The 27,621-nt window shown below is 48.2% G+C and overlaps 1 protein-coding gene across 3 annotated transcripts in view; it reads left to right on the forward strand.

Moving 5' to 3' along the window:
* Nucleotides 1-27,621, forward strand: part of ATP11A (ATPase phospholipid transporting 11A) — a 912,970-nt gene that overhangs the window by 421,215 nt on the left and 464,134 nt on the right. For all 3 annotated transcript variants that reach the window (XM_078657659.1, XM_078657658.1, XM_078657657.1), the window contains exon 5: nucleotides 1,275-1,382. In XM_078657659.1, the coding sequence (XP_078513785.1) occupies nucleotides 1,275-1,382 (108 nt within the window). The remainder of the gene's footprint in view (nucleotides 1-1,274; nucleotides 1,383-27,621) is intronic.

Consider the following 27,621-nt stretch of genomic DNA (forward strand, 5'->3'; position numbering starts at 1 on the left):
TACGTACTTTACTTCATGATAAGTATTGCAATTGTGGCAATTCATTTCTCTTGCATGAGAAAGAAGACGGCTCAATAAATAACACCTTTTATTGGAAACGCCTGTCTCTCTATTTCTCTGCACCCCTGGTGAAATTAAGCATGCACGATTGACTGAGTGAAATAACTGTCTATTGTTTTCACACGACTCTAGAGATACACTCTTTATTCTGAGGGAGCAAAATTGTCATGTTTATATGGTTGTCAGAAACTAATCCCTTCCTGTCTATTCAGGAAAGTTAACTCATTCCTGTTCACTCGAGAAAGTTTCTAGTGACCTCTGAGCTAGCTGGCAAAACTAATTAAGTCTAACATAGTCAGTAGAGACCTAGATGACCTCAGTCCTACGTCTAAACTGCTGTTTGTTATTCCAATGCGCAGAGCCTATTGGGAATATAGGAACTACACTACAGTATAAGGGGAAATAAAAAAGAACTATCTTTGTTTCAGAGTAATCTAAGACTGTAATACTGAGCTGGTGATTGTTCGTGGCTGCAGGTTATTGGAAGCAGCAATCCTTTTTAGTGGACTTGTTCTTAGTTTTCATCATCATCAGACTTTGACCCAGAACAAGAGAGAAAAGGGCAAAAAAGCACAAAAGGTATGAAGGAAGTGCCAAAGGGAAAAAGCAAGGATTATAAAGAACCAGCATCCGTGCAACAGAGGACAGGTGGTAGGTGGAAGAAAGAAACATGAAAGGGAAGCAAAACTAAGTAGCTGTATGTGGCAACCCCTTTGGGTCCTTAAGGTAACATTTGGGCTGCTGCACTTTCTGCACTTGAGATCTATTTGTGGAACACAGTACAATCTGTGTGTGTTCCAAAAAAACAAGAAACCTTTTTGTAATGGAGACTGCAACATGAAGTTTATCGTTAAAAATTCAAAGAACCATATTTTCTACATGCTGTAATCATACCTAGACAAAAGTTGAGTTTATATCTTTATATTATAGCAGGAAGAAGGAGGGCATCTTAAAAAAGTGATGCAACATGCAAACATTGAAAACTAGTACTCTTTCCACCTTGTTCATCACAGTTTTACTATGGTTTCAATCGGATTAATATCAATAGATTTGTGCATGTAATACTCGTTGGCAAACATTGTTTGATGTTTTGGATGGTCAGATAGTTTTTGTGAGTTTTAGAGGGCACATTGACCAGTAGTTAAAAACAAATGAAAGTAATTAGGTAGTCGGTTCTGTGAAGGCTTTTTAAACTTCCGTTTACTGTTTTCTAGGGCTATGAAGACTGGCTACGGCATAAAGCAGACAATGCAATGAACGAGTACCCTGTTCATGTTATCCAACATGGCAAGCTAGTTAGAAAGCAAAGCAGGAAGTTACGGGTAAGAAAGTGTTTTTGTTTTGTATCTGATTTTGGAGAGTATGTGCTATCCAGGTTTTCTGTCTTGCCAAAGACAGCTCATGCACTGTGGCTTGCGGGAGAGATTGTTGACTAGAATGGGCCTCAAGCCTACCCATTGCTTACCTTTCATTGGCTTTATTGTCACTCTGATTTGCTGCCCCCTAATTTCCCAGTGTGTTGCAGTTTCACTTCCTCTTCTTTCATGTAGAGCATGGACTAAGGACTGCTTCATTTTGATTAGTGTCCTTCTGCTGCTCGAGCTGTGATTATGGTACTATTTTTCTTCTTCTTTGCTGTCCATGTTATTTTTTTCCCTTCCACCCCCATTTTTACCTCCCTCCTCGTTCTCTCTGTTGCTTCTGCCCTCTCACTCCCACTTGTCTGTGTTGCTTCTTCACTCCCACCCTCCCCTTGTCTGTGTTGCTTTTTCCCTCTCTCCCTCTCTCCCTCCCTCCCTCCTTCCCTCTCTCCCACCCTCCCCTTGTACTTGTTGCTTCTTCCCTCCCACTTTCCCCTTGTCCGTGTTGCTTCTTCCCTCCCACCCTCCCCTTGTCCATATTGCTTCTTCACTCCCACCCTTCCCTTGTCCGGGTTGCGTCTTCCCTCCCATTGTCCGGCTTGCTTCTTCCCGCCCACCCTCCCCTTGTCAGTGTTGCGTCTTCCCTCCCACCCTTCCCTTGTCCATATTGCTTCTTCCCTCCCAACCTTCCCTTGTCCGGGTTGCTTCTTCCCTCCCATTGTCCGGGTTGCTTCTTCCCTCCCACACTCCCCTTATCCGGCTTGCTTCTTAATTTTCTGGTTTGCTTCTTTCCTTCCACCATCCCCTTGTCCGGGTTGCTTCTTCCCTCTCACCCTCCCCTTGTCCGGGTTGCTTTTGCCCTCCCACCCTCCCCTTGTCCGGGTTGCTTCTTCCCTCCCATCCTCCCCTTGTCCGGGTTGCTTCTTCCCTCCCACCCTCCCCTTGTCCGGGTTACTTCTTCCCTCCCACCCTCCCCTTGTCCGGGTTACTTCTTCCCTCCCACCCTCCCCTTGTCCGGGTTGCTTCTTCCCTCCCACCCTCCCCTTGTCCGGGTTGCTTCTTCTTCCCTCCCACCCTCCCCTTGTCCGTGTTACTTCTTGCCTCCCACCCTCCCCTTGTCCGTGTTGCTTCTTGCCTCCCACCTTCCTCTTGTCCATATTGCTTCTTCCCTCCCACCCTCCCTTTGTCCGGGTTGCTTCTTCCCTCCCACCCTCCCTTTGTCCGGGTTGCTTCTTCCCTCCCACCCTCCCATTGTCCGGGTTGCTTCTTCCCTCCCACCCTCCCATTGTCCGGGTTGCTTCTTCCCTCCCACCCTCCCCTAGTCCGGGTTGCTTCTTCCCTCCCACCCTCCCCTAGTCCGGGTTGCTTCTTCCCTCCCACCCTCCCCTAGTCCGGGTTGCTTCTTCCCTCCCACCCTCCCCTAGTCCGGGTTGCTTCTTCCCTCCCACCCTCCCCTAGTCCGGGTTGCTTCTTCCCTCCCACCCTCCCCTAGTCCGGGTTGCTTCTTCCCTCCCACCCTCCCCTAGTCCGGGTTGCTTCTTCCCTCCCACCCTCCCCTAGTCCGGGTTGCTTCTTCCCTCCCACCCTCCCCTAGTCCGGGTTGCTTCTTCCCTCCCACCCTCCCCTAGTCCGGGTTGCTTCTTCCCTCCCACCCTCCCCTAGTCCGGGTTGCTTCTTCCCTCCCACCCTCCCCTAGTCCGGGTTGCTTCTTCTCTCCCACCCTCTCCTTGTCCGGGTTGCTTCTTCCCGCCTACCCTCCACTTGTCTGGGTTGCTTCTTAATTGTCTGGGTTGCTTCTTCCCTCCCACCTTCCCTTGTCCGTGTTGCTTCTTGTCCGTGTTACTTCTTGCCTCCCACCCTCCCCTTGTCCGTGTTGCTTCTTGCCTCCCACCTTCCTCTTGTCCATATTGCTTCTTCCCTCCCACCCTCCTCTTGTCCATATTGCTTCTTCCCTCCCACCCTCCCATTGTACGCTTGCTTCTTTCCTCCTACCCTCCCCTTGTCCGGGTTGCTTCTTCCCTCCCACCCTTCCCTTGTTCGGGTTGCTTCCTCCCTCCCACCCTCCCCTTGACTGGGTTGCTTCTTCCCTCCCACACTCCCCTTATCCGGCTTGCTTCTTAATTGTCCGGTTTGCTTCTTCCCTCCCACCATCCCCTTGTCCAGGTTGCTTCTTCCCTCCCACCCTCCCCTTGTCCGGGTTGCTTCTTCCCTCCCAACCTCCCCTTGTCCAGGTTGCTTCTTCCCTCCCGCCCTCCCGCCCTCCCCTTGTCCCGGTTGCTTCTACCCTCCCGCCCTCCCCTTGTCCGGGTTGCTTCTTCACTCCCGCCCTCCCCTTGTCTGGGTTGCTTCTTCCCTCCCGCCCTCCCGCCCTCCCGCCCTCCCCTTGGCCGGATTGCTTCTTCCCTCCCGCCCTCCCCTTGTCCGGGTTGCTTCTTCCCTCCCGCCCTCCCCTTGTCTGGGTTGCTTCTTCCCTCCCGCCCTCCCCTTGCACGGGCTGCTTCTTCCCTCCCACTCTCCATTGTCCGGGTTGCTTCTTCCCTCCCACCCTCCCCTTGTCTGGGTTGCTTCTTCCCTCCCACCCTCCCCTCGTCCGGGTTGCTTCTTCCCTCCCACCCTCCCCTCGTCCGGGTTGCTTCTTCCCTCCAACCCTCCCCGTGCCCCGGTTGCTTCTACCCACCCACCATCCCCATGCCCGGGTTGGTTCTTTCCTCCCACCCGCCCCTTGCCCGGGGTTCTTCTTCCCTCCCACCCACTCCTTGCCTATGTTTCTTCTTAATTGCCTGGGGTTCTTCTTCCCTCCCACCCGCCCCTTGCCGGGGGTTCTTCTTGATGCTCAGGGTACTTCTTCCCTCACAACCTCCCCTTGTCTGGGTTTCTTCTTACCTCCCACCCTCCCCTTTCCCGCATTGCTTCTTACCTCCGACCCTCCTGTTGCCTGTGTTGCTTCTTACCTCCTGTTGCCTGCATTGCCTCTTCCCTCCCACCCTCCCATGGCTCGCGTTGCCTGTTCCTTCCCACACCCCCTTCTGTTGTTCTGTTGTCCATGTTGCCCCCCCCCACCCCCCACTTTGTTCTTCAGGTTTCCCACTTCCATAACACGGTAATAAGTACAATAGAGGCCATAGCAGGCATGTTGGCAAAAGGAGGGGTGCAAGAAAGATGTCTCAGAACAACCATACGCGTATTCCCACTGACTCGCTTAGAGAGCACATTTTAGTCAATCATCATCTTCGTACAATATTACTATTTAAGAGGAGGAGGACTAGGGCAAATGTAAAGTTAAGAAAAGAGAGGGAAGACAACATTTGGATAAATTTGAGAGAAGCAGTGTCAAAACGCCAAGTAAGAAAGTATTGGTCTCTCATTGGAGAGGGATGTGGAGCTAGATCATGTCCTCTCCCAATTGCTATTGAGGAGCATAAATGGGTTAGTTATATACAGGAACTATATGCGAGTAATGCAGCTACAATGGTATGCACTGCACTAAAGGAAGATCTATCATTATATGGCTCGCCATCTGAAAAAGATATTGAAATGGCGATCAAGGGGATGCGATCCTCCGGGGCGATGGGCCCGGATGAGCTACCAATTATGGTTTTAAAAAGGAGGAGGAGCTACGCTAGCAAGCAAGATGGCCGCATAAGCTCCCGGCTCCGCAGACCTCCGCCAGTAGCTCGTATATCCTGCAAGTTATCCTGTTTTCCAACCGGACTCCCGGATATATGAGGAGTGACTGACTCTGAAGGCGCAATCCCGAACTTTTTATCACACCGGATGACGGAGATACGCCGTGTTTCATTTTCGGCCTACCTGGGAGTGGAAGCCGGGGCCTCGATTTCTAACCCATCCGGGCTTGAATTGAACAACATCGGCTGTGAACCTTGGGCTTTGTCCGGTCTCCCGAACGGGGACATAATCTACCTGTTTTAAACGGCGAATTTGTATCCTGCCTGCAACGCACACGCCATGGAATGACACATCGTTTGCTGCGGCCCTGTATCCGACGCCCGGAGACATAGTAAGCTTGTCGGGGGGGTGCGGACGGGAGCCCCGACCAGCAGCGAAGGTGCAAAATTGTGAGGTGAGAGCGCCCGTGGTTGGTGTCCGCTCCAGATTTGCCTGCTTCCCCGGAGTAGCCGGCCTCCGGGGTCTGCAACCTGATCTGTTGCTTGCGAGAGGAGATGGAGGGGACGAAAGACACACCACCGCTGCGCGCCGTAATGGCGGCCATTAGAGCGCTCCACTTACAGATCATCGTCAACTACCAGGTACTGTCGGTAACAATGGATGATCTTTGCCGGAGACCGGACAGCGGCTCTTTGCCATCATCGCAGCCAGCGGTGCCACCAGTGAAACATCGTGTATCCAACTTCGAGGTCCCTGTGCAGACGCCGGATCCCTTTCGCGCTGCTGATTCCTATGAGACGGATCGCGCGCTAGTGGACATTGTCAGCGTCCCTTGCTTGCACCCTATCTCGCCGAATATCACTATGGACAACTTTGACTGCCTTAACAAGATCACCTGTGACTATTGGAAAGTTTTATCATCCCTCCACGCTTTTCCTCGCTTGCTCTGTGGAGATCGTGAACTTTTATCCTTTATTTGGCTTGCTCATACTGACTTGAACTTTCATGAAAACTTTACCTCTCTCATTGTTGCAGTGGCCTGGGTTATAAGTGCTCCAGTGGACATTCGTACTGGCCAGGGTTAACTTGTGGGACTTTTTAGGATACGTGAAAATAATTTAATCTGCTGCTGGGATTGTGACCTGTGAAATGCGGGAGTCGGGCGGTATGTTTCGTACTTCCCGGATTGATTGTGCATCTCGCTACATTTATTTTACACTTGTTTCCGGGTGGTTGCGTCTGGTGGAGGGTAGGGGAGTCCGGGAGTGTGTTTTTTTGTCTCTCCTCCTCCGCTTCTTTCCTTCTCTCTTTTAGGGACGTTTCTGGGCGACAGGCACGCTGCTAGTGGGTTAGGCCGTAGCCATTGCAGGGGTGCAGGGTGATGGGGGGGGTTTGTTATTTTGCCTTTGTTTTGTTCTATGGCCCCTTCTTCTTCTTTTTCTCTCTCTTTAGGGTATTCCTCTGGGCGACAGGCACGCTGCTAGTGGGGTAGGCCGTAGCCATTGCAGGGGTGCAGGGTGGGGGGTGCGGGGGGGGGTTTGTTATTTTGCCTTTGTTGTGTTCTATGGCCCCTTTTCTTTTTCTCGCAGGGTCCGGTAGCGATACTTTCGATCTCATCCTGCAGCATATGAGTGGGCGGGGTTTGGGGTGGGTGGTACTGATGATAGATAGGTAGCTTTGTTCTTCTCCCTTAGTGAACATACTGGCGCTTGCATTTTTACTGTTGGTCTATCTTGATCCATGATTGCCTTTTAACGCCTACCCGCATTTTTATATCTCCAGTGTGTAGCTCCGGATATCCTGTATCTTCTTCTTTATCTTGTTTTTTTTGGGGGGGGGGGTTAAATATAAAATGAAACCTTAGGCATATCCTTGATCTCGAAATGTTTTCAATACATCATCTATCCTCTACCGCTGCCGGACCCATGGGTTGTCGGCTGAAGAGCTGTGTTATTGGATTTCCTGATACGTTCTGCATACATGTGGTGACCGGCCCCTGTCGATGCAGGGCTACTTCTGTATTTTGTGTTGACCGATATAATAAAGGTTTTCAAAAAAAAAAAAAATAATAATATGGTTTTAAAACAAAACAGTAAAATGTGGAGTAAAATCCTTTATCCGGTGTTTAACTACTGCTATGCAAACAAAACGGTCCGAGATGCCCCAAAAAACTATCGTCAAATTGCCCTTTTAGATGCAGTAGGTAAAGTTTTTGCTAAATGCCTCCTGATGCAAATAAATGATTTGGTGAATGGGGGTGAAATTTTACCTTTTGAACAAACAGGGTTTAGGTCAAAACATGGAACTATGGATAATCTAACGGCTCAGAGGTGGAAGAGTGTATAGACTTCTCCACAGCATTTGATAAAGTAGATCGATTATTGCTGTGGGGAAAATTGTCGAACCTGGGTATGCCAGCCATCCTCTTGGAGTTAGTCCGTGCCCTCTATACAGATACCTGGTGCAGAGTCTTATTGGGAGGGGAAAGAGGTCTCTCCCAAATAATTCCCACTGTAAATGACCTAAAACAAGGATGTTTATTGGACCCCCTACTTTTCTCCCTTTATATCTCTGACCTTCCCTATGTTCTGTCTCAAAGTGAAGGCATTGCCCCATTATTGGGGGGAAAATCAATTGTTTGTTTACTCTCTGCGGACGACATTCTAATATTGGATTTGACACCGAGGGGATTAAATAGTCGTCTTAAGGTGCTTCATGAATATGCAGAGGCCCATTTTTTAAAGATAAATGGAACTAAAAGCAAAGTAATGTGCATGCACAGTAGAAAAAAGGTGAAGTATGGAAACTTCGTTTGGTCTGTAGGTGGGCAAAAACTAGAACTTGTAAAATCCTATGTCTTCTTGGGAAAAACGGTGTGTAGCAATTTAAGTGATAAAGCACACATAGAAAATAATATTCTTAAAGCAATTACACAGGGGAAAAGTTTGGGTTCCCTCTATAGGTCAACTGGAAGGAGACACTTTGGAATGCTATTGGAGGTCTTTCGTGCTAAAATTCCTGCCTCTTTGTTATATGGTATGGAATTACTTGACCTAGGAAAATGGGGTTTCCTAAATATAACAGAAGGCAAACTTTTACGGGGCCTAGCCTCAGTTAACTCTGCTTGTCCCGTGGCCGCTTTAAGGTTGTAATTTGGATTAAGAAGTACCTGGGTACAGGGACTTGCGGGGATAGTACGTTGGGTTATAAGTCTTGTAAAGGGTGAGGTAGGTACAATAAGATCTTTTATCCGGAAAGAATTACTGGGAAGTTTAAATGAGCAATCTCTAATTGTTAAAAATTTTAGAGCTGCGGTAGACTTACTTCAACTGGATGAAACCGTACTTTTCACCCTAACACCATATCAATTAAATGCCACTCTGAAACAGGCTACCTGGAAATTGAGTTTTTCGAGGGATAGGGAAGCCCGCATCCTAAAGAGAGGCACCGACCCGCCTATTGACTCCTGTATGATAAACAAAGCACAGGCATATATTACTTGGAACCTGCCGCATGGAGTGCGCCGTTTTTGGTTATTAATGAGGCACGGTCTACTCCCTTTAAACTACTTACTATCCAAATGGTATGGTTCATCTCCAGCCTGTAATTTGTGCAATAATCCTGTCCAGGACATTATGCATGTACTGTTTATTTGTCCTGCTCTATTATTTTGTCGTCGTAAATGGATAAGGCCTATCTGTTTATCTTTATCTATTCTTTCTGCCCGGGCTCTGACAGATTCCATTTATGTACCACCAAATACAATATTTTGTCATAGAATTTTTAACTTTTTTAAGTGTTTTTTAGATATATATTGAAACATTTATATGCTGGGTATTTTAGTTAAAATTGGTTTTACTCTGATGTTTTTTTATATTTATAACATTTGTATATTATAGTTGAATGTTTCGAAAATGTAGATTTCAAATTTTATGTGGATCTCTTCAAAGTTCCAGGATCATAAAAAAATAAATTGTCCAATTGTCAATCATCATCTCAGACTACACTTCCCCCTCTTCTCCTCGTACCATTGCAGCATGGGGCTTGACCTATCATCTCTGCTGGCTCTTTTGTCCCCACCTTTTCTGCACCAATGTGGAAGTACAATTACCCCTTTTATCCTAAAAATAATAGTCTTAGAAGTATAATAGATGCAGATGCAAAAATCTATACAAACGTAATACTCCATTACTTGAAATAATGGCTAGATAATAATGATTTGGTGTCTGTCAAGCAAGATGGCTTTAAAGAGGGCACTCCATGATTGACATTTGTTTTAGCATCTGGTCAATAAGCCAGAAAGCAATGGAAACACAAGGACACTTATTTTGTTGCTTCATTGATTTCCGCTCAACCTTCGATCTAGATAAACAAGAGATTATTTGAGTAAAATTAAGAAGCATGAATATACCTAGAAGCCTAATAGCCTTGTTGTAAGAATTACATCAAGGAAACTGGGCCAAGGTAGAATTAGACAGAAAGGGAGAATTATTCTGCAAAATTCCAAAAGCAAGTGGGCTATGGCAGGAATGCGTACTAGCGCCAACTCTGCTGGCATTGTACCTCACTGACCTTACTGCGAGCCTTCAATGAAGATGGGACGGAGACATATTCTGTGTTTGCTATGTGCAGATGACTTAGTTATTCTCGACATTACACAAGTGGGACTTCAAAGGCAATTATACATTTGTATTAAATATTGTGAGGCGCATAACTTAGCAGTTAATATAGGGAGAATGTAAATCTTGATAATAGGGAAAAATTTACATTTTTACATGGTTGATTAGGGCAATGGTAGTGGAAGAAGCCTCCTCATATAAATATCTATGTATGTTGTTGAATAGTAAACTAATATGTGGTAATTCATCTAGACACTTTAAAAACTCAGGCTCGGGCTACAAAAATTTAAAGAGGGATTTTGATGGCCCTTCCATTGAACCTATGCTTACACTATATTTAATGCTATGGTACCTACACAAATGATATATGGAACAAAGATCTTATGCCTGTGTTCAAGGCATGAATTGGAGAAATTTAAAAGTAAATGCTGCAACAATCTCTTTTAGGTTTTACCCTTATGTGCCATGGTGCATGCTATTAGAGTAGAAGCAAAGCTAAACTCTTGGAACTGTATTGTGATTCATCCTCTGACTGGTAATGCGCATTGGGCATTGGCTGCATTGTTGCATTGTTTCCTTCCGCTGTCTGGTGTGGATGTGTGTCGCTGAAGCTCCTAGTCAGTACCTCATGATGCCCCACCTTGGGGCCTTCCCGTGCTTCCACCCTTGTTGGCACAAAATGACTGCATTGTCTGTAGTCTTTTCAGCTTCGTCCCCTTTCCGTCAGCTCCGTGCCCAAGTTTTCTTCTATTTTCTTTAGGCTCTCGGCTCCAAGTCCTCAGCTGCCCTCCTTGAAAATACGCAGGCTATTATGGAAAGGACCTCTTTCCATACTGTCCAGAGTGCCACTCTAAGTACTTGTGGCAAGATCACCATCTGGTCTGTAATCTCTGCTTGTTGCCTGATCATGATGAGACCTCCTGCCCTGCTGCCTCACTTTTCGGTTCCAGAAGACCTACTAGTACTGATGTGATTGATGCTTCGCTTGATGCAAGATGGTGCTGCAGCAACATGAGGACATCCCCCAACATCTTCGGGGAGGATGCTGAAGGGGAAACGGATGCCTACACCTCCACCGATCAGTCAGCATCCTTCAGGCCGGGGTTGATCTCCATCTGGCACAGAGACCAATCAACCGCCCCTGCCAGGCCAATGCCCAAAAATATGGACCATGTGAACTGTATTCCACCACCAAAAACAACCAGTTGACCCCCCTCCTCTCCGGGGTCATATGTCCATCCCACTACCAGCCCAACAGCCTTCCGCGCCACCCCTGCATCATTGCTTTGGTAAGAAACTGCACGAGGCTTTGGAAGCGACTCCGATCACAGCTCTGAAACATCTCCTTAAGACCCAGCCTTTTTCTGCACCAACAGTGCCCTCAACACCTTTCAACTCCTCGGCACCAGAGCAGGCGAGCTGTTTGAAGCTGAGGCACCATTTGACGTCTAAACCGGCTTCAAACCGGAAACAGGTTTTAGCACCCACTCGACCATCCACTGCGCATTTCTTAACAGACTTTAAGGATCTCGACACCCTCATTCTACAGCGCCTCCAGAAGGACCTGGACAATAGGCAGAAGAGACTATTCATCCATCTGCAAATGGGCAAGATTTGTGGCAAACCACTACAGAAGGAGCAGGACATTCTTGTTCGCAAAAGGGAGCTTACCTTTGACCACCACCATATCTCAAGCTGTAGAATAATTGAGACAGGAGCACTAGCTGTATACGCTCTCATTCCTCCATTCCTCCTCCAACCAATGTATACCTACCTCTCTACCTAATGCTCCACTTCCATCACAGGCCACATCCTCCTTCCTTGCCAGAGGGGTCCTCAAATTCCTCCTGTAGGAAGGGTAGTCCTCTAGATCGTACAGACCAGTGTGATACCCCATATAACCCAGAGCCCAAGTGGGACCTCCAGGATGATTATGGTGTTTCCTCTACAGGTGACAACAGCTGTGACCTCTACCCAGCCAAGCCTTTCTCTCTGGATGATACCACCTCATAACATGAGGTCATCCACAGGGCGGCACCTTGACACCTTTCACAAGATGGACTTACCCACCCTTGAGGAGGATGACTTCTTAGCTCTCACACACTCAGCAGTCAACACAGTACCTACCAATTCTCAAGGATATGTTAAAATTTACTGAAGATGTCTTTAAAGACCCTGTTAAGGACAGAGTAGTCATTCCCATGGTGGACAAAAAGTATAAGGCCTCCCCTTTGGACTCTCCTTACATGCTTCCACCAGTCTCTGGTCATGCATACCTCTTGTAAACACACAAATGCGCAGGGTATGGAGGATGCTCCGCCGCCTGACAAAGTAAAAAGATTGATGCCTCAGGCAAGTGGGTGGGCAATCAATCTGCAACCCATTGGTGCATCGCCAACTTGGTTTTCCTACTCTCTAGGTACGACTGAGTGCAGTGGGATGAGATGGGAGACCTGATCCAACACCTCCCAGAATAATGCAGGCAAAGGGTTCAGGAGCTCGTAGTGGAGGGCCAAATCATCTCCAATGCTACCATAAGCTGTGCTCTAGAATGGGCCAAAACCGCCTAGGGGTATTATCGCTAGCATTCTCATTTGCCGACATGCTTGCCTCCGTGTCTCTGCCTTTAAGCCAGAAGTTCAACATACCCTTTGATGGGGAAGACGTTTTCGGGCCTCAAGTTGATCAGATGCTAGAGAGGATCAAGAATGACACAGTTAAGGCTATGAGGGCCTCTCCAGTCCCCATCACCCTGTGGGTCCTTTAGTTGGTCACAGTTCTGTGGGGGTGCTACAGCAACCTACTTAGAGGCTTCCACCTCATATCACCGGCAACAGAAATAGCAGCAAGCCTCCCGGGCATTTTTCAGAAGTGCCTACAGGGAAAATAATAACCACAAGAGCAGAGGCGGTTCGGCAAAGGGAGCTTCCCCACCCAGCCATGACTCCCTCTCTCTTCCTCTAACCCCATTACACCTGTTGGGGGATGCTTGCAGCAGTTCCTCACACAGTGACAAAACATAACCTCAGACAAGTGTGTTCTGTCCATTATGCAATAGGACTACTGCCTAGAACTTACTGCTCCACCACCAAACATCATCCCCAGGAAACACTGTCTCTCTGCTGAACACCAGTGCCTCCTCCAGGAGCAAGTGGATGTGCTATTACTCAAAGGGTCAATGGAGCCCTGTGCCGCCACACCTAAGTGGCAAAGGGGTGTACTTACTGTACTTTCTCATTCCTAAGAAAGACTCCGGTCCCTCAACAAAGGCCTCCTGTCACAGCACCTCCACGTGGTCACCCTCCAGGACGTCATTCCTCTCTTCAACAAGTTGACTTTATGACTGACCTCGACTTGATGAACACCTATTTCCACACCCCATTCCACCCTGATCACCGTCTATACCTCAGGTTTATGGTAAGTGCACAGCACTTTCAATTCAAGGTTCTGCCTTCACCGTAACTACAGCTCCCAGAGTCTTTACCAAATGCCTTGCAGTTGTAGCTGCTTATCTCTGGAGGAGTGGCGTCCATGTTTTCCTGTAACACAATGACTGGCTCATTAAGAGCACAAGCAGCCTACAGTGCTTGCCCAAACTCAAATCACCCAAGATATTCTCTACTGTCGTAGTTTCACCATCAACAAGAGCAAGCCCGCCTCCAACTGCTTCTGATACAGACCTTTTTAGGGGCAATTCTGTATTTGTTCACTTGGAAGAGTTATCCCAGCTCCTTATGAGTCCAAGCTTTTCAGCTTCTGCTGCCTCTTTTTCAGCCCGATTGCCAAATAAAAGTCAGGATGGTAATGTTCCTCCTCGGCATGATGGATTCATTCATCTCCATCGTTCCCCACGTTCTATTACACTTACTTCCGCTACAAAAGTGCCTGGTGCCACAATGGTCACAAGCGGGGAGCGTCTCGAGGATGATCTAGTGTTGATTTGGGCCATCACCCATCGCACTCTGCAGTGGATGGAACACAACCAACCTTTTGCAGTGCAGGCCTTTTCTAGACCTGGTTTCCCAAGTGACCATCACCACAGATGCCTCTCTTACATGGAGAGGGGCACATTTACAAGGCATGTGGATGCCCCTTCAGCAGACCTTCTACATCAGTTATCTGGAATTGCTGGCAGTCCAACTGGCACTCAAAGCTTTCTTCTGCCACGTACTCCACAGAACAGTCCTAGTCAAAACAGACAGCATGACTGCCATGTGTCAGCTTCAGAAACAAGGGGGCACGTATTTTCCCCAGCTCTCGCCGTTAGCGCAGACCATTTGGCGTTCCACCACAAGGTTAATCTGTTAGCGGAGTACCTTCTGGAAGCAGGCAATAACTTTGCAGGTCTACTCAGCAGGATGCTGCAACGAGTCCTCTAGTGGGAACTCCACCCCCAAGGCCTGCTCCCATTTTTTTTTTTAATGTATTTTTATTGCAGACAATAGAAAAGTTGCATGTTACATATTTCATAATTACAATCCCAGCGGCTGCAACATATCCAACTCTTAAAATCTCGTTACACAGCCCATGAGCCCACATCACGGAGGCCGGGCGGCGTCAACCAGGAGAAAGTGAACAACTTACAGCAAGAGTCAATTGCAGCCGTCTAGTAAGGAGATCTTGTGTACGCTTTTCAATTTTTTAACAACCCCTCTCAGGTAGCCCCCCCCCCCTCAACAACTCCCATCTCGTAACCATCCTCAGGACACAATTATGAGCGACTAGGAGCACCGTAAACCAGCCTACCCTGCCAGGTCTCGCCACTCCCCCCCCCCAATATCTTGCGAGCACCTAGGTGGTTGACTATACCCATCAGGGACACCCCTTCAATATTAAGTGGAGTGTCCTCCAAATTACCAAGCTTCTCAACCACCTGGATTTTCTCCCTCAACACGAGGGCCCAGTCAGACACCCCAGCCCCAATCAGCTCAACTTAGTGATGTGGCTCCTGAGGTCCTAGAGTTTGGCTACCTCAGTCTCCGCACTGAATGTATGTCCATCCTCAAAGAGACTCGCCGTCTCACTATTTGAGCCTGCTGTGCGGCAAAGTGGAAGAAGTTCATCCATTACTTCCTACCAAAACACATTGATTGAGTCAACCATCAGTGCAAGACATCGTCTGCTACCTGCTTTACTTACAATGCTCCGGCCTGGCCAACTCTTCAATTTATTTACATTTGGCTGAGGTGGCAGTATACCTACAGACCTGGGAACACTCTTCATCAACCCAAGTCTGAGCAATTAAGGCCTTTCTAGAGGGCAGGTAAGAGGGTTATCCCCTTAAGTTACACACAGCCCCATCCTGGAACCTCACAGCAGTCTAAAGGGAACTCCTTTTGAGTCCCTTCACTTGTGCCCTCTCCAGTTTTTGTCCTGAAAGGTAGCGTTTCTGGTCGTAATCACTTCCCTTAGGCACGTGAGTGAGATCCAAGCCCTCTGACAAAGTAGTACTTAGAACTAACCCAAAGTTTGTTACCAGGGTGTTCACCCCTTTCCACCTTAACTGCACAATTGAACCCTAGGTGTTCTTACCAAACCCAGACTCATTTGTAGAGGGAGCCCTTCAGACACAAGAGGGCCCTCATGGACTACAATGACTAGACAAAACCATTTTGTAAAATGAAACCGGTATTTGTCACACTATGCTACACAAAGGCAGTGCCATTTCAAAAGTAAAGATTGGTTACTGGCTAGTCAAGTGCTTTCAGACCTGCTACGCCAAAGCCAAATGACCACTCCCCGAGGCTGCATTCCACACGTAAGAAGCTAGCTTTGGTGGCCTGTCTGGGTAATATCCCAATAGCCGATATCTGTAAGGTAGCTTACCTGGTTTACACAATTCACATTTACCAAACACTACTGTGTCACCATACAAGCACGTCAGAAAAGCTCAAATGAGTCTGGCTGTACTATGAACACTTTTTCAATCTACTGACTATCCACCACTTAGGGGACAACTGCTTTACAGTCTATTCAGAGTATGCAGATCTACAGCTACACATGCCAGGAACGGAAAATGTTACCCTATAAGTATCTGTTTGTGGCATGTTGCGCTGTAGAACCCCAAAGCATCATCTTACATGTAGACTAGCAAGTACTATCTCTGCTGCATCAGTAGGGGATGAAAAAACGCATTGCAAACTATTGGTTAGTTAAGCTTGAATTTCACTTACTTGTCGAATGTATGATGTTACAACGCATACATTTACAACGCATTTCTTCACAACACAGTTTTTACATCGCCACATCCTTTACAACGCATTCTTTTACATTGCATGCCATTATATCGCATTTTCAGAAACTACCATTACAACTCATTCCATTGCTTCGCATTGTACCTTTACAACGCATACCATTACAATGCATACCATTACATTGCATTTAAGGTAAGTGTTGGATAGTATAGGGGTAAAAATTACTATTCTAACTCCAGTGAGTGCAACAGTACGGTAAGTGTTGGATATTGTAGGGGTAAAAATTACTATTCTAACTCAAGTGCGTGCAACAGTGGGGTAAGTGTTGGATAGTGTAGCAGTAAAAAATACTATTCTAACTCCAGTGAGTGCAACAGTAGGGTGAGTGTTGGATAGTGTAAGGGTACTATGCGTTGTAATGGTATGCGTTGTAATGATTTGCGATGTAATGACTGCGTTTTAAAGACATGCATTGCAGTGACATGCAATGTAACGGCTGCGTTGTAATGCCATGCGATGTAAAGGATGTTGCGATGTAATGACTGCTATGTAAAGGTAGTGCGATGTAATGACTGCGTTGTAAAGGTTGTTTCCCAGCTTGAATACACTCTTTGTTAATTCAGAAAGAACCATATTCGGCTACCATGAAACTGGCGGCCTTTTCACTACTGAATAAACTCAATAGACCCTTGAGGAATTCTTTAGCAAGTCTCCTAGCCTCCAATACTAAACAAGCATTTACATAGCCAATGGGACCTTATAAGTATTTAGCCATGAAGCACATTATCCTGGGTGTTACAACATCTACTTTTCTTTCAAGTGGAAACTTTGGCACTAATAGGCACATTATAGCACTTAATTGAGAAGTATTCATTTAAAGTGTTATTTTTTTTACAGCTGGTAGTCTGAACTCACATATCTAGAAGTGCTTTCATACACGATATTGAAAAAAAAAGAGTTTTAGTGAAATAAATAATTTGCCTGATAACACAGTTTAAGTGAGGAAGCCATGTTGTACCCAGGTTTTTTGGTTTCACTTGTTCAAATCAACCAATAAATGGGTATCAATGTGTCTTTCTTTATGCTAAGGTTTATTTTTATCTTAGTGCTCTTTTCAAACTATAGAGCAAACTGGACTGTGAGGATATTGGAGCACTTTACATGTGCACCAGTTCCATTACACAAGGTCACATACAATTGTTTATTGGGATGTGGAGATTAAGGGCCATATGTAGGTAATCACTATTTACCGATTCTCAAATACCGAATTTTACCGATTCGGTATTTGAAAATCGGTAAATAGTATGTAGGTAAAAATTTGGTAATTTTTACTGAATCGGTAATATTCGGTATTACCGATTCGGTATTTACCGATTCTGTAATTCCCATTCATTCCTATGGGCCTGGAGGCCCATAGGAATGAATGGGAAGCCAATCACTATTACCGATTCGGTAAATACCGAATCGGTAATAGGGGGAACATATTCAAGGGTGGCAGGGTGTCACATTGACACCCTGTTGCACCCCTGAATCGTGCATGTGTGCACATGTGGCACACATACATGGGCACGTATGTCTGCCACATGGCACATTTAAAAAAGCACAACATTGCTTTTTTAAAGGTTTTCGATATTTATCACCAACTTGTAGTTGGTGGTAAATAACGAATCCTTAAATGAAAAATGCACTCACTTGAGTGCTCCCTACATAGGATATACATAGGATATAAGGATTCGGTAATTTACTGATTCAGTATTTTAAGGATTCAGTAATTTACCGATTCCTTAAATTACCGAATCGGTAAATTACCGAATCCTTATATCCTGCCACATACATCTCAAATCCCTAAATACCAGTCGGGAACGGTGACATTTACCGAATTTCACCGTTACGGCCGGTATTACACCACCTACATATGGCCCCTAGTGATTTGCCCAGAACCACAGAATGTTGAGCAAATGCTGAGACTCAAACATGGTTCTCCAGTTAGCAGCTCTGACTGTAATGCCACATCCTGAGTAGAGAAAGGCAGGCAGAAGCCAAATGAAACCTCAGCTCTTTATGGGCTTGAGGTTTCATCAGGAATGTTAAGAAATGTTTATAGGGATTGGACAGTAAGATGCAAGTCCCCTTAAACAGTACTGAGGGGTAGGGTAGTGTGGCAGACTTTGCCCGACATGCGACATGCAATGCCCAAAAGCTTGGGGCAAGGACCTTTGCTATGGAGAGTAACCTCAACTCTGACACCGGCAAGACCTTTAGAATATACCACCACGGTCGACTGACCCGACTCCTCATGGATGCATGATGTGGACAATCGAGTAGGAGAGGCTGAGTGGAAAGCCTGCCCGCCTTTTTGGGGGGGGAGTTTTATATAGCGTGAACCAGACCCAAGACATCAGGTATCGGAGCGCTTTACATGAGCACCAGGTTCATTACAGATGAACACATTCATTTTTGTTCGGCACGGGGAGATGAAGTAATTTGCCCAGAATCACAGGATGTTGAGCGTCGTTGCCGAGACTTGAACCCGGTTCCCCAGCTTCGGATTCGACTGCTCTAGCCGTAAGGCTACATCCTCTCCACTAGTGACCCCAGACTGACCTTCAGAACATAAGGCAAAACGTTAGTACATTTCCTGCTGCCACTTTCATGACCCCCTTGGAAGGGCCAGATTTACAGGCACATTGAATGTAAGGCCAATTTCTTGGTTATGTAAGCGTTTGCAAGACCCATTATATTATCCGCAGTGCTCAGTGCTTTAAATAGAAATATAGAAGTACAGGTACTCGCTATTCAGAGTACCTGTTTGCTCCTGAAACCTGCTGGTACTCTCCTGGTAAACGTATTGCAGCAGTGGTAAGAAGTGCAGGTACTCTCCCTTTCAAATTCATTTAAGAAGTGCAGGTACTCCAAACCGAACAGTACCTGCCCACTTAAAGCGCTGGCAGTGCTGTAAGATGAAGCTTCTGAGCGCTTTTTTGATATGTGAACTATTAACAAAATGGGTCATAAACTTCGGTTGTTTCTTTTTTTTGTTATTGAATACTGCTGTTTAAACATACCACATAGTGTGCACACGTCCCACGATCTGAATAGCACACACTTGCAGTAAGCACATTATCAGGAGAGAGAAAGTAAATAATACCGATGAGTGGGGGACCACAAAATGGAGAAAGTGGAATCGGGGTTACATATGAGAGAGTATTAAGGAGGAGTGAGAAAGTGTTAAGGAGGGGAAAAGGAAAAGATGCATAATAAAGGGGAATAACATAAAGGGGAAGCAAGTAGTTAACAAAAATATTTAAAGAGAGTTAAAACTTCATACAGAATAAACAGATTTTTAGAGAAAGGTCGACAACCTGAGAAGGAAAGCAACAACGTGTATGGGAAAGAGAGTTAAAAAGAAGAAAGGCAAATATGGGTGGTTGGGGTAAGTAATAAGACAAAAGTGAGAAGGTCACAGAAACCACAGAAGGGTTATGAATGAGTTAAGAGTAAATCGAAGTGCAAATGAAAGGAGAGACTTAAGGAAAAAAACTCAAGGACAAAATATAACTTGGGAGGAAACAAATTTAGAAAATAGAGGTAGTGCGGACTTGACCTCAATTATCAGATTGGTGCTGGAAAAAAAAGTTCACTGAATCGCCACAAAAAGAGCCCTAACCCTATATTTCCTAAGTGAAGCATGCAGTAGTTTCGAAGCACTAGTTAGCTTCCGCTTTGACTATGGCCATCCTCATTTTTACGTCTCACCTACGCAGCGCGAAAGCGCTGCATTGAAGTGACCTTTTGAAATCGCTCCGGGCTTTTGTGGAAACTCGTGCGTGTTCTGCACTGTTTCCAATCAGCCCTCTTGAATGTACAGCGTTTACCTTACGGGAACGAGCAGCGGTGCCATCTTTTTGCAAGTATTGCGGCTGCCGCTGCTCGCTCCCGCAAGGTAAACGCTGTACATGCCCTCAGCAGATGGTGGTCAGCGCTGGTCGTACTGGTTTTCCCTTGTAGTGCGCGCGCGTGCACCCCACTCGCAGATAGTTTTCTAGTGCTTGTCTGCTATAGCTAATGGGATCTCAGCAGTGCACATGGTTAAATGGATTTAGGGGTCAGCAGAGGTCGATCTGGAATAGAGGGCGCCCTTCCTTTGATAAACAACCATGCAATGCCATTTAAAAACAATACAGCTAACTTCAGACTGCTGTCATTCATACATACTGCCCTGTAGTGGTTTCATTTTGCAGCATTACATTGGCACGGCTCCAACATGCAAAATGTGTGAAGTATGTCCTCCGTTATGGTTGTGCATTGAAAGTGTGGCTCAACGCGAGCTTTCTATTGAAATTCACACCATTGCCATTGTGCCACATTGTGATGTAAAAAGGTGAATGTGGCTAGTAGGCGTGAGTTTCCGCCTGCCCCCTGGTGCTCCTAATGCTGTGAATTATTATCGCGGGGTAACTGCAGACAGCCTGCAAATGTTTACGTTTAATTTCTCTCAGCACTTCCTCTGTAAGCATTATCTCCAAGAGGCATTTCAGGCAGGCTGAGCTAAATCCCAGCAGCCCCGTCTCCCCGCCTGCTGAACTTGTGCGTCCCCGCCCAGTCCTCCTCCCCGGAGAGGTGCTGCCTGGCTCAGGTCAGGCCACCTCCTGCACTTTTCAGTGTTATTGTGGGAGAATCGTGAAAGGCCGACTGGACTTTGGGCACAGTGGAACAGCGCGCTCGCAGTGCATGAGGGGTTTGTGAACTTGCTCCAGAACTCCAGCCTCTTCTGTCCGTCCCTACTGGTGCGGAGGAGCCGCCTCACCCTCATAAGTAAGCTGCACGGAACATGCAAACCCCCCACTGATGATGAATTACCTGCCACCCATCCCGAGGGCACGCACAGCTGCCAGCATGTTTGAAGGTACGAGATACATTGTTTTACGTTTCCTGGTTTCTACGGCATAATCTTGTAAATAGTTTATTTTGTAAAATTCAAAGCAGAGTTTAGTTTAATAACTTCTTTACGATCTTCTTGATCCTCTCGTATAAACACATGGTATTTTTTTATTTCATTGATCCGCTCTTAAACGTCATGGTGAAAGTAATAGGTCAACTAGTTATGCTTTTTCTCCTAATTTTGGTATCTGTATTTTATGTTCGTAATTAAAGCCTTCATGTACCAGAATGCTGTGTAAAGGAAGCAGGGCTAAATGAGCGTCTGGTATCTAACACGATGACGCAGCTCAAAGCCCGCTTCCACGCCTCTCTCACTTTGGTGCCGATTTAAGTACTGTTTGTGTAGTGAGCACCTCTCCCCCAGGCCCGCTTTTGTTTGGTTTACCCAGCTGTTCCAGCAAACAGATGTAAGTGACCGCAGCCCTGCGAGCCAGAAGCCCTGCGTGGGCCTTGTACCCCCGTGGCATTCCCCCTCGTGGCAGGTGTATTGCTTCAAACCAACTTTCACACAGTGGAGGGCGGGCAGCTCCCCCACTCCCCTCCCTTACTCCCCTCAGTGCCCAGCTAAGTGACGCAGCTGCAGGTGCCCTGTTTACTAATTTGAATTATTTATGACCTGGACCTGCTTTGGTGCAAATGAAAGCCAAACTTGCAGGTCAGAACCGGTTATGTACCGGCATTACTTTGGTTCCAACTTATGTGCAGTAAGCACTGGTAATTTTGCTCGAGCCACGGGCATTCGTAAATCTTGAAAGTTGCATTACTGGTGGTTAAGCTATGATTTTTAAAGTAGTGCCGTAGCGGTGTCATCATAACGCAGTATAACTTGTGCTCATCTGCAACATTTTATCATTTGAAATTATTTCTTTAGCAGATTATATTTTTTGGGTGTGGTTTGAAGATGATCATGAAAGAGGCAACCTGGAACAATTCACAAAAAATATATTTATACATTGAAAAATGACTACTTTGTAAGTTTACTATGCATAGAAATATATGTGCATCACTGCCTAGACAAAAGTGTATTTGTTATAGATGAATTTGTATAGCGCAGTTTTGCCAGTTTATTTCCGATGTATCAAATAGCTTGTACTTTGAAATGAAATAGTCCGTGCTATATAAAATCCCACAGTAAACAAGCTTGCTTTTGGGACCTTATAAGTATTTAGTTATGCAGCACAATATCCTTGGAGCAGCAACATCAACTATTGCTTTGCTAAACACTTAACAAGTCCCAAAGGCGAGACCTATTGGCTATGCCAATGCTTGTCGGGTCTTGCCACACACCAGGTCCAGAAACTGCAGAAGGCTCAAAATGCAGGCATCCGCCTCACTCATCTTTTGGCTTTAAAAAAAATCTATATGTGACATCCAAATTAAAGGCCTGCACTGCCCAATAAAAATAGTACCAGGGTTCAATGGAACTTGCTTTATCTACAAATGCCTGGAAGGATTCGCCGTCATACACACAAAGGAACACCAACCATCCTTCCCCTTCTGCTCTGCAGAAAAGAAAACAAGCATTTACAATGCAACGGTTTCGCCTTTGACAAAGTTAGAGCTATTATCATTGTAAATGACAAATTGTTTATTTATGTGTTGGTTTTGAAAACAGATAAATAAATGGCATTGTCATTTACAATGTCAATAGCTTAATCTTTCGCAAATGCTGAAGTGGTGCAGTGTTGGAAAAAAAACCACTTCACTGAACTTAGAGCATTTTTACAGCACTTTCCGTATAGGAAGCATAAAGGAAGTTTTTTAACACTAGATCTGCCTGGGGCCGAACTACCAATATATACAAAATGTTTGTCCGGAGAGGAAAGGGGATATTGAATATACCAGAAATACTAACTAATACTGGACATATAAAACGGATCCAATTAATTCTCGTTTTTACTGGAACTGATATGGAGGAGGGGTTACTACTTTTGGACACCTAGTGCCTATGATGCGTCGCACGGATATGGTATTTGCATTGTGCTTTTCATGCCGCCCTTGAATACCCAAGCCTTGCATTTTCGAATAAATGCATAATTATCAGTCACTCTAACCATCTGGATTTCCCCCAATGTGTCTCTGATAGACATACTACAGCTCACTTGGCCGAAAGAAAATGTGCACGTCGCCAGTAGATCAAGAGTAAAGTTAATTTCCGGCATGGCTTATAAACGTGTGCGCCCAAATTCTACAACCTATTTGCCTTCATAAAACAAACTTTAGTCGCAACTGTTTCCAGCCCCCCAACCCCCTCCCATTTAATTTAGCTGTGGGCTCTGCACAAATAACAAAAAAAAGTCCAACGAACAGGGCCTTTTCTTTCTGTAAGACCCTTATTAAGCTCAAGTTTACGCCCCCTGAGTGAGGGGGGCTGGGTCGGTGTGGTTCTGTGTCGTCAGAGACTGGCGCTCTGCGGTGACAGGGAAAACACTGCCCCCGCCAAGAAGAGTTTGCTCAGCGGTGCCGTTTTCTCCGCCCTCGACTTGGCCATTAGAGTCCCTTCAAACTGCACGTCCCAAAAAAACTAAAAAAAACGCACTACGTTAGGAAGGGGAAATCTGTGTGCGCCTCGAAGTCGCCCCAATCCTCCTAAAAAACTGACTACAAACACCAGCCCTTGCGCCCCAGAGACCCGCGTGACGCACGGTGGCCAGCCGGGCAGAAACAACCCGCGCACGACACGGAGAGACGTAGGAGAGAGGGGGGCGGCGACGTGGAGCGCTTCCCACAAAAGGCGAGTGCGTGCAGACGGGGCGGTAGGCGGGGGAGGCCCATCCTTCAATGTCAGGGCTTTCTCGGAGCCCAGCAGGAAGCGTGAGGCCAAACAAAGGGCCGGTCTGTGCCTCGCCATACGGGGACGCCTGCAGACGGCGGACCGGCCTTTGTTGTGCTGCGCCTCCTGACCGGCCTCTCACCAATATTTACCACTGCCAGGCACATGACTCCGCTCTCTGCTTCTGACCGGCAACCGATACCTAACACATGACCACTTCGAGCACTCTAACACTGTTCTGCAGAACTACTCGTGCCTTGGTATGCACAAAACAACAAGACTGTCGACAGGGCACAGTAAATACAAGTCTACAGAAAGAACGCAAAGCTTTCGAATGGTACTGCATAAAGGAGGCTTAGTGTGTTTGAAAAGGAAGAGGGGGCGGAGAGCCCGTACAGAAGGGGCCATGTCAGAGCCTGACAGGAAGCAGCGCTGGCAGAGCAAGGCTGAGAAACAGAAAACACAGTTACTAAAAATAAATAATAAAAAGGTCTTACCTCTCATACTCGTAATGAACACAAAAACAAAATGCCGTGACGAAAAAAGGGGCGGGTGACGAAAAAAGGGGGCGGGACTTAAAAAACGCACGGGAACGCCCCCGATTCGCGTCCTGACGGGGGAAAGAGTGACGGACAACAATGTCTGCCAATGGCTAGCCTCCATTTATGGAGCTAGCCAATGGTAGACTAAGGCGGGACATTGCCACATAGTGTAGATCAACAGATTTCGCCTGCGCGAACGCTCCTGCGCAGCGGATGCCAGGCGAAACCTAAAAAACTTGGCACGTGTAGATTCAGAAGAAAAGCAGAGGAGATGGATGAATTTCAAAGGTGGCACCTTGCCTTTGGAACAACTGGTGCTCAGTTAGCCACAACGCTCCATCTCTTATGAACTTGGTGTTTGATGGCTATTCCTTTGTAGCCGAGGCTGCATAAGAGCAACTACTTTTGTTACGCCTCTTATTCTGTGTTTTTAAAGGAAGAACCAGCATTGTAAGTAAGGGAGCCAGAGGCTCGGTGAACCTACCAATGCAGCAATGTAGTGTAAATAACAACAAAACACGACAAAAGACAACAGTTTATAAACTTTACATAAGGTAAAGGCGCTAGGATACCGTGATTGCATGCTGTTAGACGGGGACCCTGAGGGTCGGCCGTCTACTGAGGGAGAGGTCCCCGATGAGGACCACCTCCGGCGATTGTACAGATATGTCACCTCCCTCCCCACAAACCGCCACCACACCAGGTTGAGTTCAATACTTTTATATAAGGTTTGTAGAGCACGGATATTGGCGATACAGGATATCTCGGACCCGAGGGTCCTCTCACTTCTAGTCTCTGTAGGGAAAAGGGGGTAGCGGGACAGTCTTGGTACCGGGTCGGTACAGGAGGTGGCAAGAGGTGAGCTCACAATCCTCGAGCTGGCGAGTCTGCAAGTCGGGCCGCGGCAGCGCCAGCAGGCCAAGACGATGGTTTCACGAGGCAGAGGGCCGCGGCAGCGCCAGCAGGCCAAGACGATGGTTTCACGAGGCAGAGGGCCGCGGCAGCGCCAGCAGGCCAAGACGATGGTTTCACGAGGCAGAGGGCCGCGGCAGCGCCAGCAGGCCAAGAGGATGGTTTCACGAGGCAGAGGGCCGCGGCAGCGCCAGCAGGCCAAGACGATGGTTTCACGAGGCAGAGGGCCGCGGCAGCGCCAGCAGGCCAGTCGCGGATGAGTTCTTCTCGGGTCTCTCGACCCCAGGATACAACTGCCTTCCTGGTCTGGCCCTGCCCCAGTTATAGGTCTGGTCCCCTTTGATGTCCGGACCCTCGCGCCTGGGGGCCGGGAGGTCCGGGATGAGGGAGTCCAGACACCCAGCAGGGGGGTGGAGCCAGCGCCCAGGGCGGCCTGGGGTGATCGACACCTGGCGGAGGAGAGCCGTTGACGATTCCTTCTCCCATTGACTCGCCAAGTGGTCACTCTGCCTCCTGGGAGGAGGTTGGTGCCTCGATGTCGGGGCCGGCCGGGCCCAGGGTTAGGGTCGAGTTGAGGCCACGCGGCCTCGTGCTGTAGTACCCCAAAATGGCGGCTGGGCCGAGGCCGGGGTGCGGATGATGACCCGGGCCAGCTGGGTCCGGAGCTGGTGTCTTGTGGTGGAGGGATTGCAGGTTACTTCGGGTGGTCGCCGGGGACTCTGGCTGGGGATTCAGGGAGAGCCAGGGTCCGGGTCCCGTTGCGGGGAGGGGGGACAGCCCGACCATGCGGCCTGTCCAACATGCGTCCCCCCCAGCTGAAGGCGGGGAGAGTCAGCCATCTTCCTGGGGACTCTCCTCGCTGAGGCGGAAAAAGCGTGACAGGCCGTCTGCATTGGCGTGGTCCTGGCCTGGACGATGTTCCACCGTGAAGTCCATCCCCTGTAGGGAGATGGACCAGCGCAACAGCTTCGGGTTCTCCCCCCGCATTTGCATCAGCCATTGCAGGGGTCGGTGGTCTGTTTGCACCCGGAAGTGGGTGCCGAAGAGGTAGGGCCGGAGCTTCTTGAGTGCCCAGACTACGGCGAAGGCCTCCCTCTCAATGGTGCTCCAGCGCTGTTCTCGGGGCAGTAGGCGTCTGCTGATGAAGGCCACTGGTTGGTCGACCCCTTCGGGGTTGAGTTGGGAGAGGACGGCCCCCACACCATGATCGGAGGCGTCCGTCTGCACAATGAATTCCCGGCTGTAGTCGGGAGCCTGGAGCACGGGGGCCGTGCACATGGCGGTCTTCAATTTCTCGAAGGCCGATTGGCAGTCCGGGGTCCAGTTGACTGTCTTGGGGCTCTTCTTGGAGGTGAGCTCTGTGAGGGGCCCCACGATGCTGCCATAGTCCTTCACGAACCGCCGGTAGTATCCGGTGAGCCCCAGGAAGGCCCGGACCTCCGTTTGGGTCGTAGGGGGTTGCCAGGCCTGGATGGCAGCAATCTTGAGCTGGAGGGGGGCCACCAGCCCGCTTCCCACTTGGTGTCCCAGGTAGGTCACGGACCCTTGGCCAACCTGGCACTTGCTGGCCTTGATGGTGAGCCCGGCTTGCTGGAGGGCGTGTAGAACCTCCCGCAGGTGGCGGAGGTGGTCGGTCCAATGATGGCTGTACACAGCAATGTCGTCCAGGTAGGCGGCGCTGAAGTCTTCCAGGCCCGCCAGTACCTGGTTCACCAGCCGTTGGAACGTTGCCGGAGCGTTTTTCATGCCGAAGGGCATTACTTTAAAGTGGTAGTGCCCGTCCGGGGTAGAGAAGGCGGAACGTTCTTGGGCCCTAGGGGTGAGGGCGATCTGCCAGTAGCCCGCCGTTAGGTCGAAGATGCTCAGGTAGCGGGCGGCCCCCATCCGGTCAATTAGCTCATCTGCCCGGGGGATGGGGTGAGCGTCGGTCCTGGTAACTGCATTCAGCCCCCGATAGTCCACGCAGAACCGGAGCTCAGGGGCAACGCCCGGGGCGGCCGCCTTGGGAACCAGGACGACTGGGCTTGCCCAGGGGCTGTCTGAGGGTTCGATCACTCCTAGGGCCAGCATTTTGGACACCTCGGTCTGGATGCAGGCTCGCACCCGGTCTGGTACGCGGTACGCCCGGTGTCGAATAGGAGGGCTGTCCCCGGTGTCCACATCGTGAAGGCACCAGGGGGTGACTCCGGGTGTGAGGGAGAACAGGGAGGCGAACCGCCTCAGGAGGGCTTGACAGTCTTGGCGTTGCTCCGGGGACAGGGCCTCGGAGAGCTGGACCCCTTCCACTGAGCCATCCCGCTCGAGGGTCCTCAGTAAGTCCGGAAGGGGTTCGGAGTCTTCTTCCGTCCCGTTATCGGTAGCCATCAGGAGGCTGAGTTCGGATCGCACAAAATGGGGTTTGAGCCTGTTGGCATGGAGGACCCGTAGGGGGTTCCGGGCAGTCTCCATGTCGATTAAATAGGTGACGGGCCCCTTGCGTTCGATCACCTTGAAGGGTCCGGACCATTTGTCTTGGAGTGCACAGGGTTCAACCGGGGACATCACCCAGACCCGTTGTCCCGGTTCGAACTCAATGGAGGATGCGTGCTGATC

The sequence above is a fragment of the Lissotriton helveticus genome, chromosome 8 (genome assembly GCF_964261635.1).
Source record: "Lissotriton helveticus chromosome 8, aLisHel1.1, whole genome shotgun sequence".
NCBI classification, from domain to species: Eukaryota; Metazoa; Chordata; class Amphibia; order Caudata; family Salamandridae; genus Lissotriton; species Lissotriton helveticus.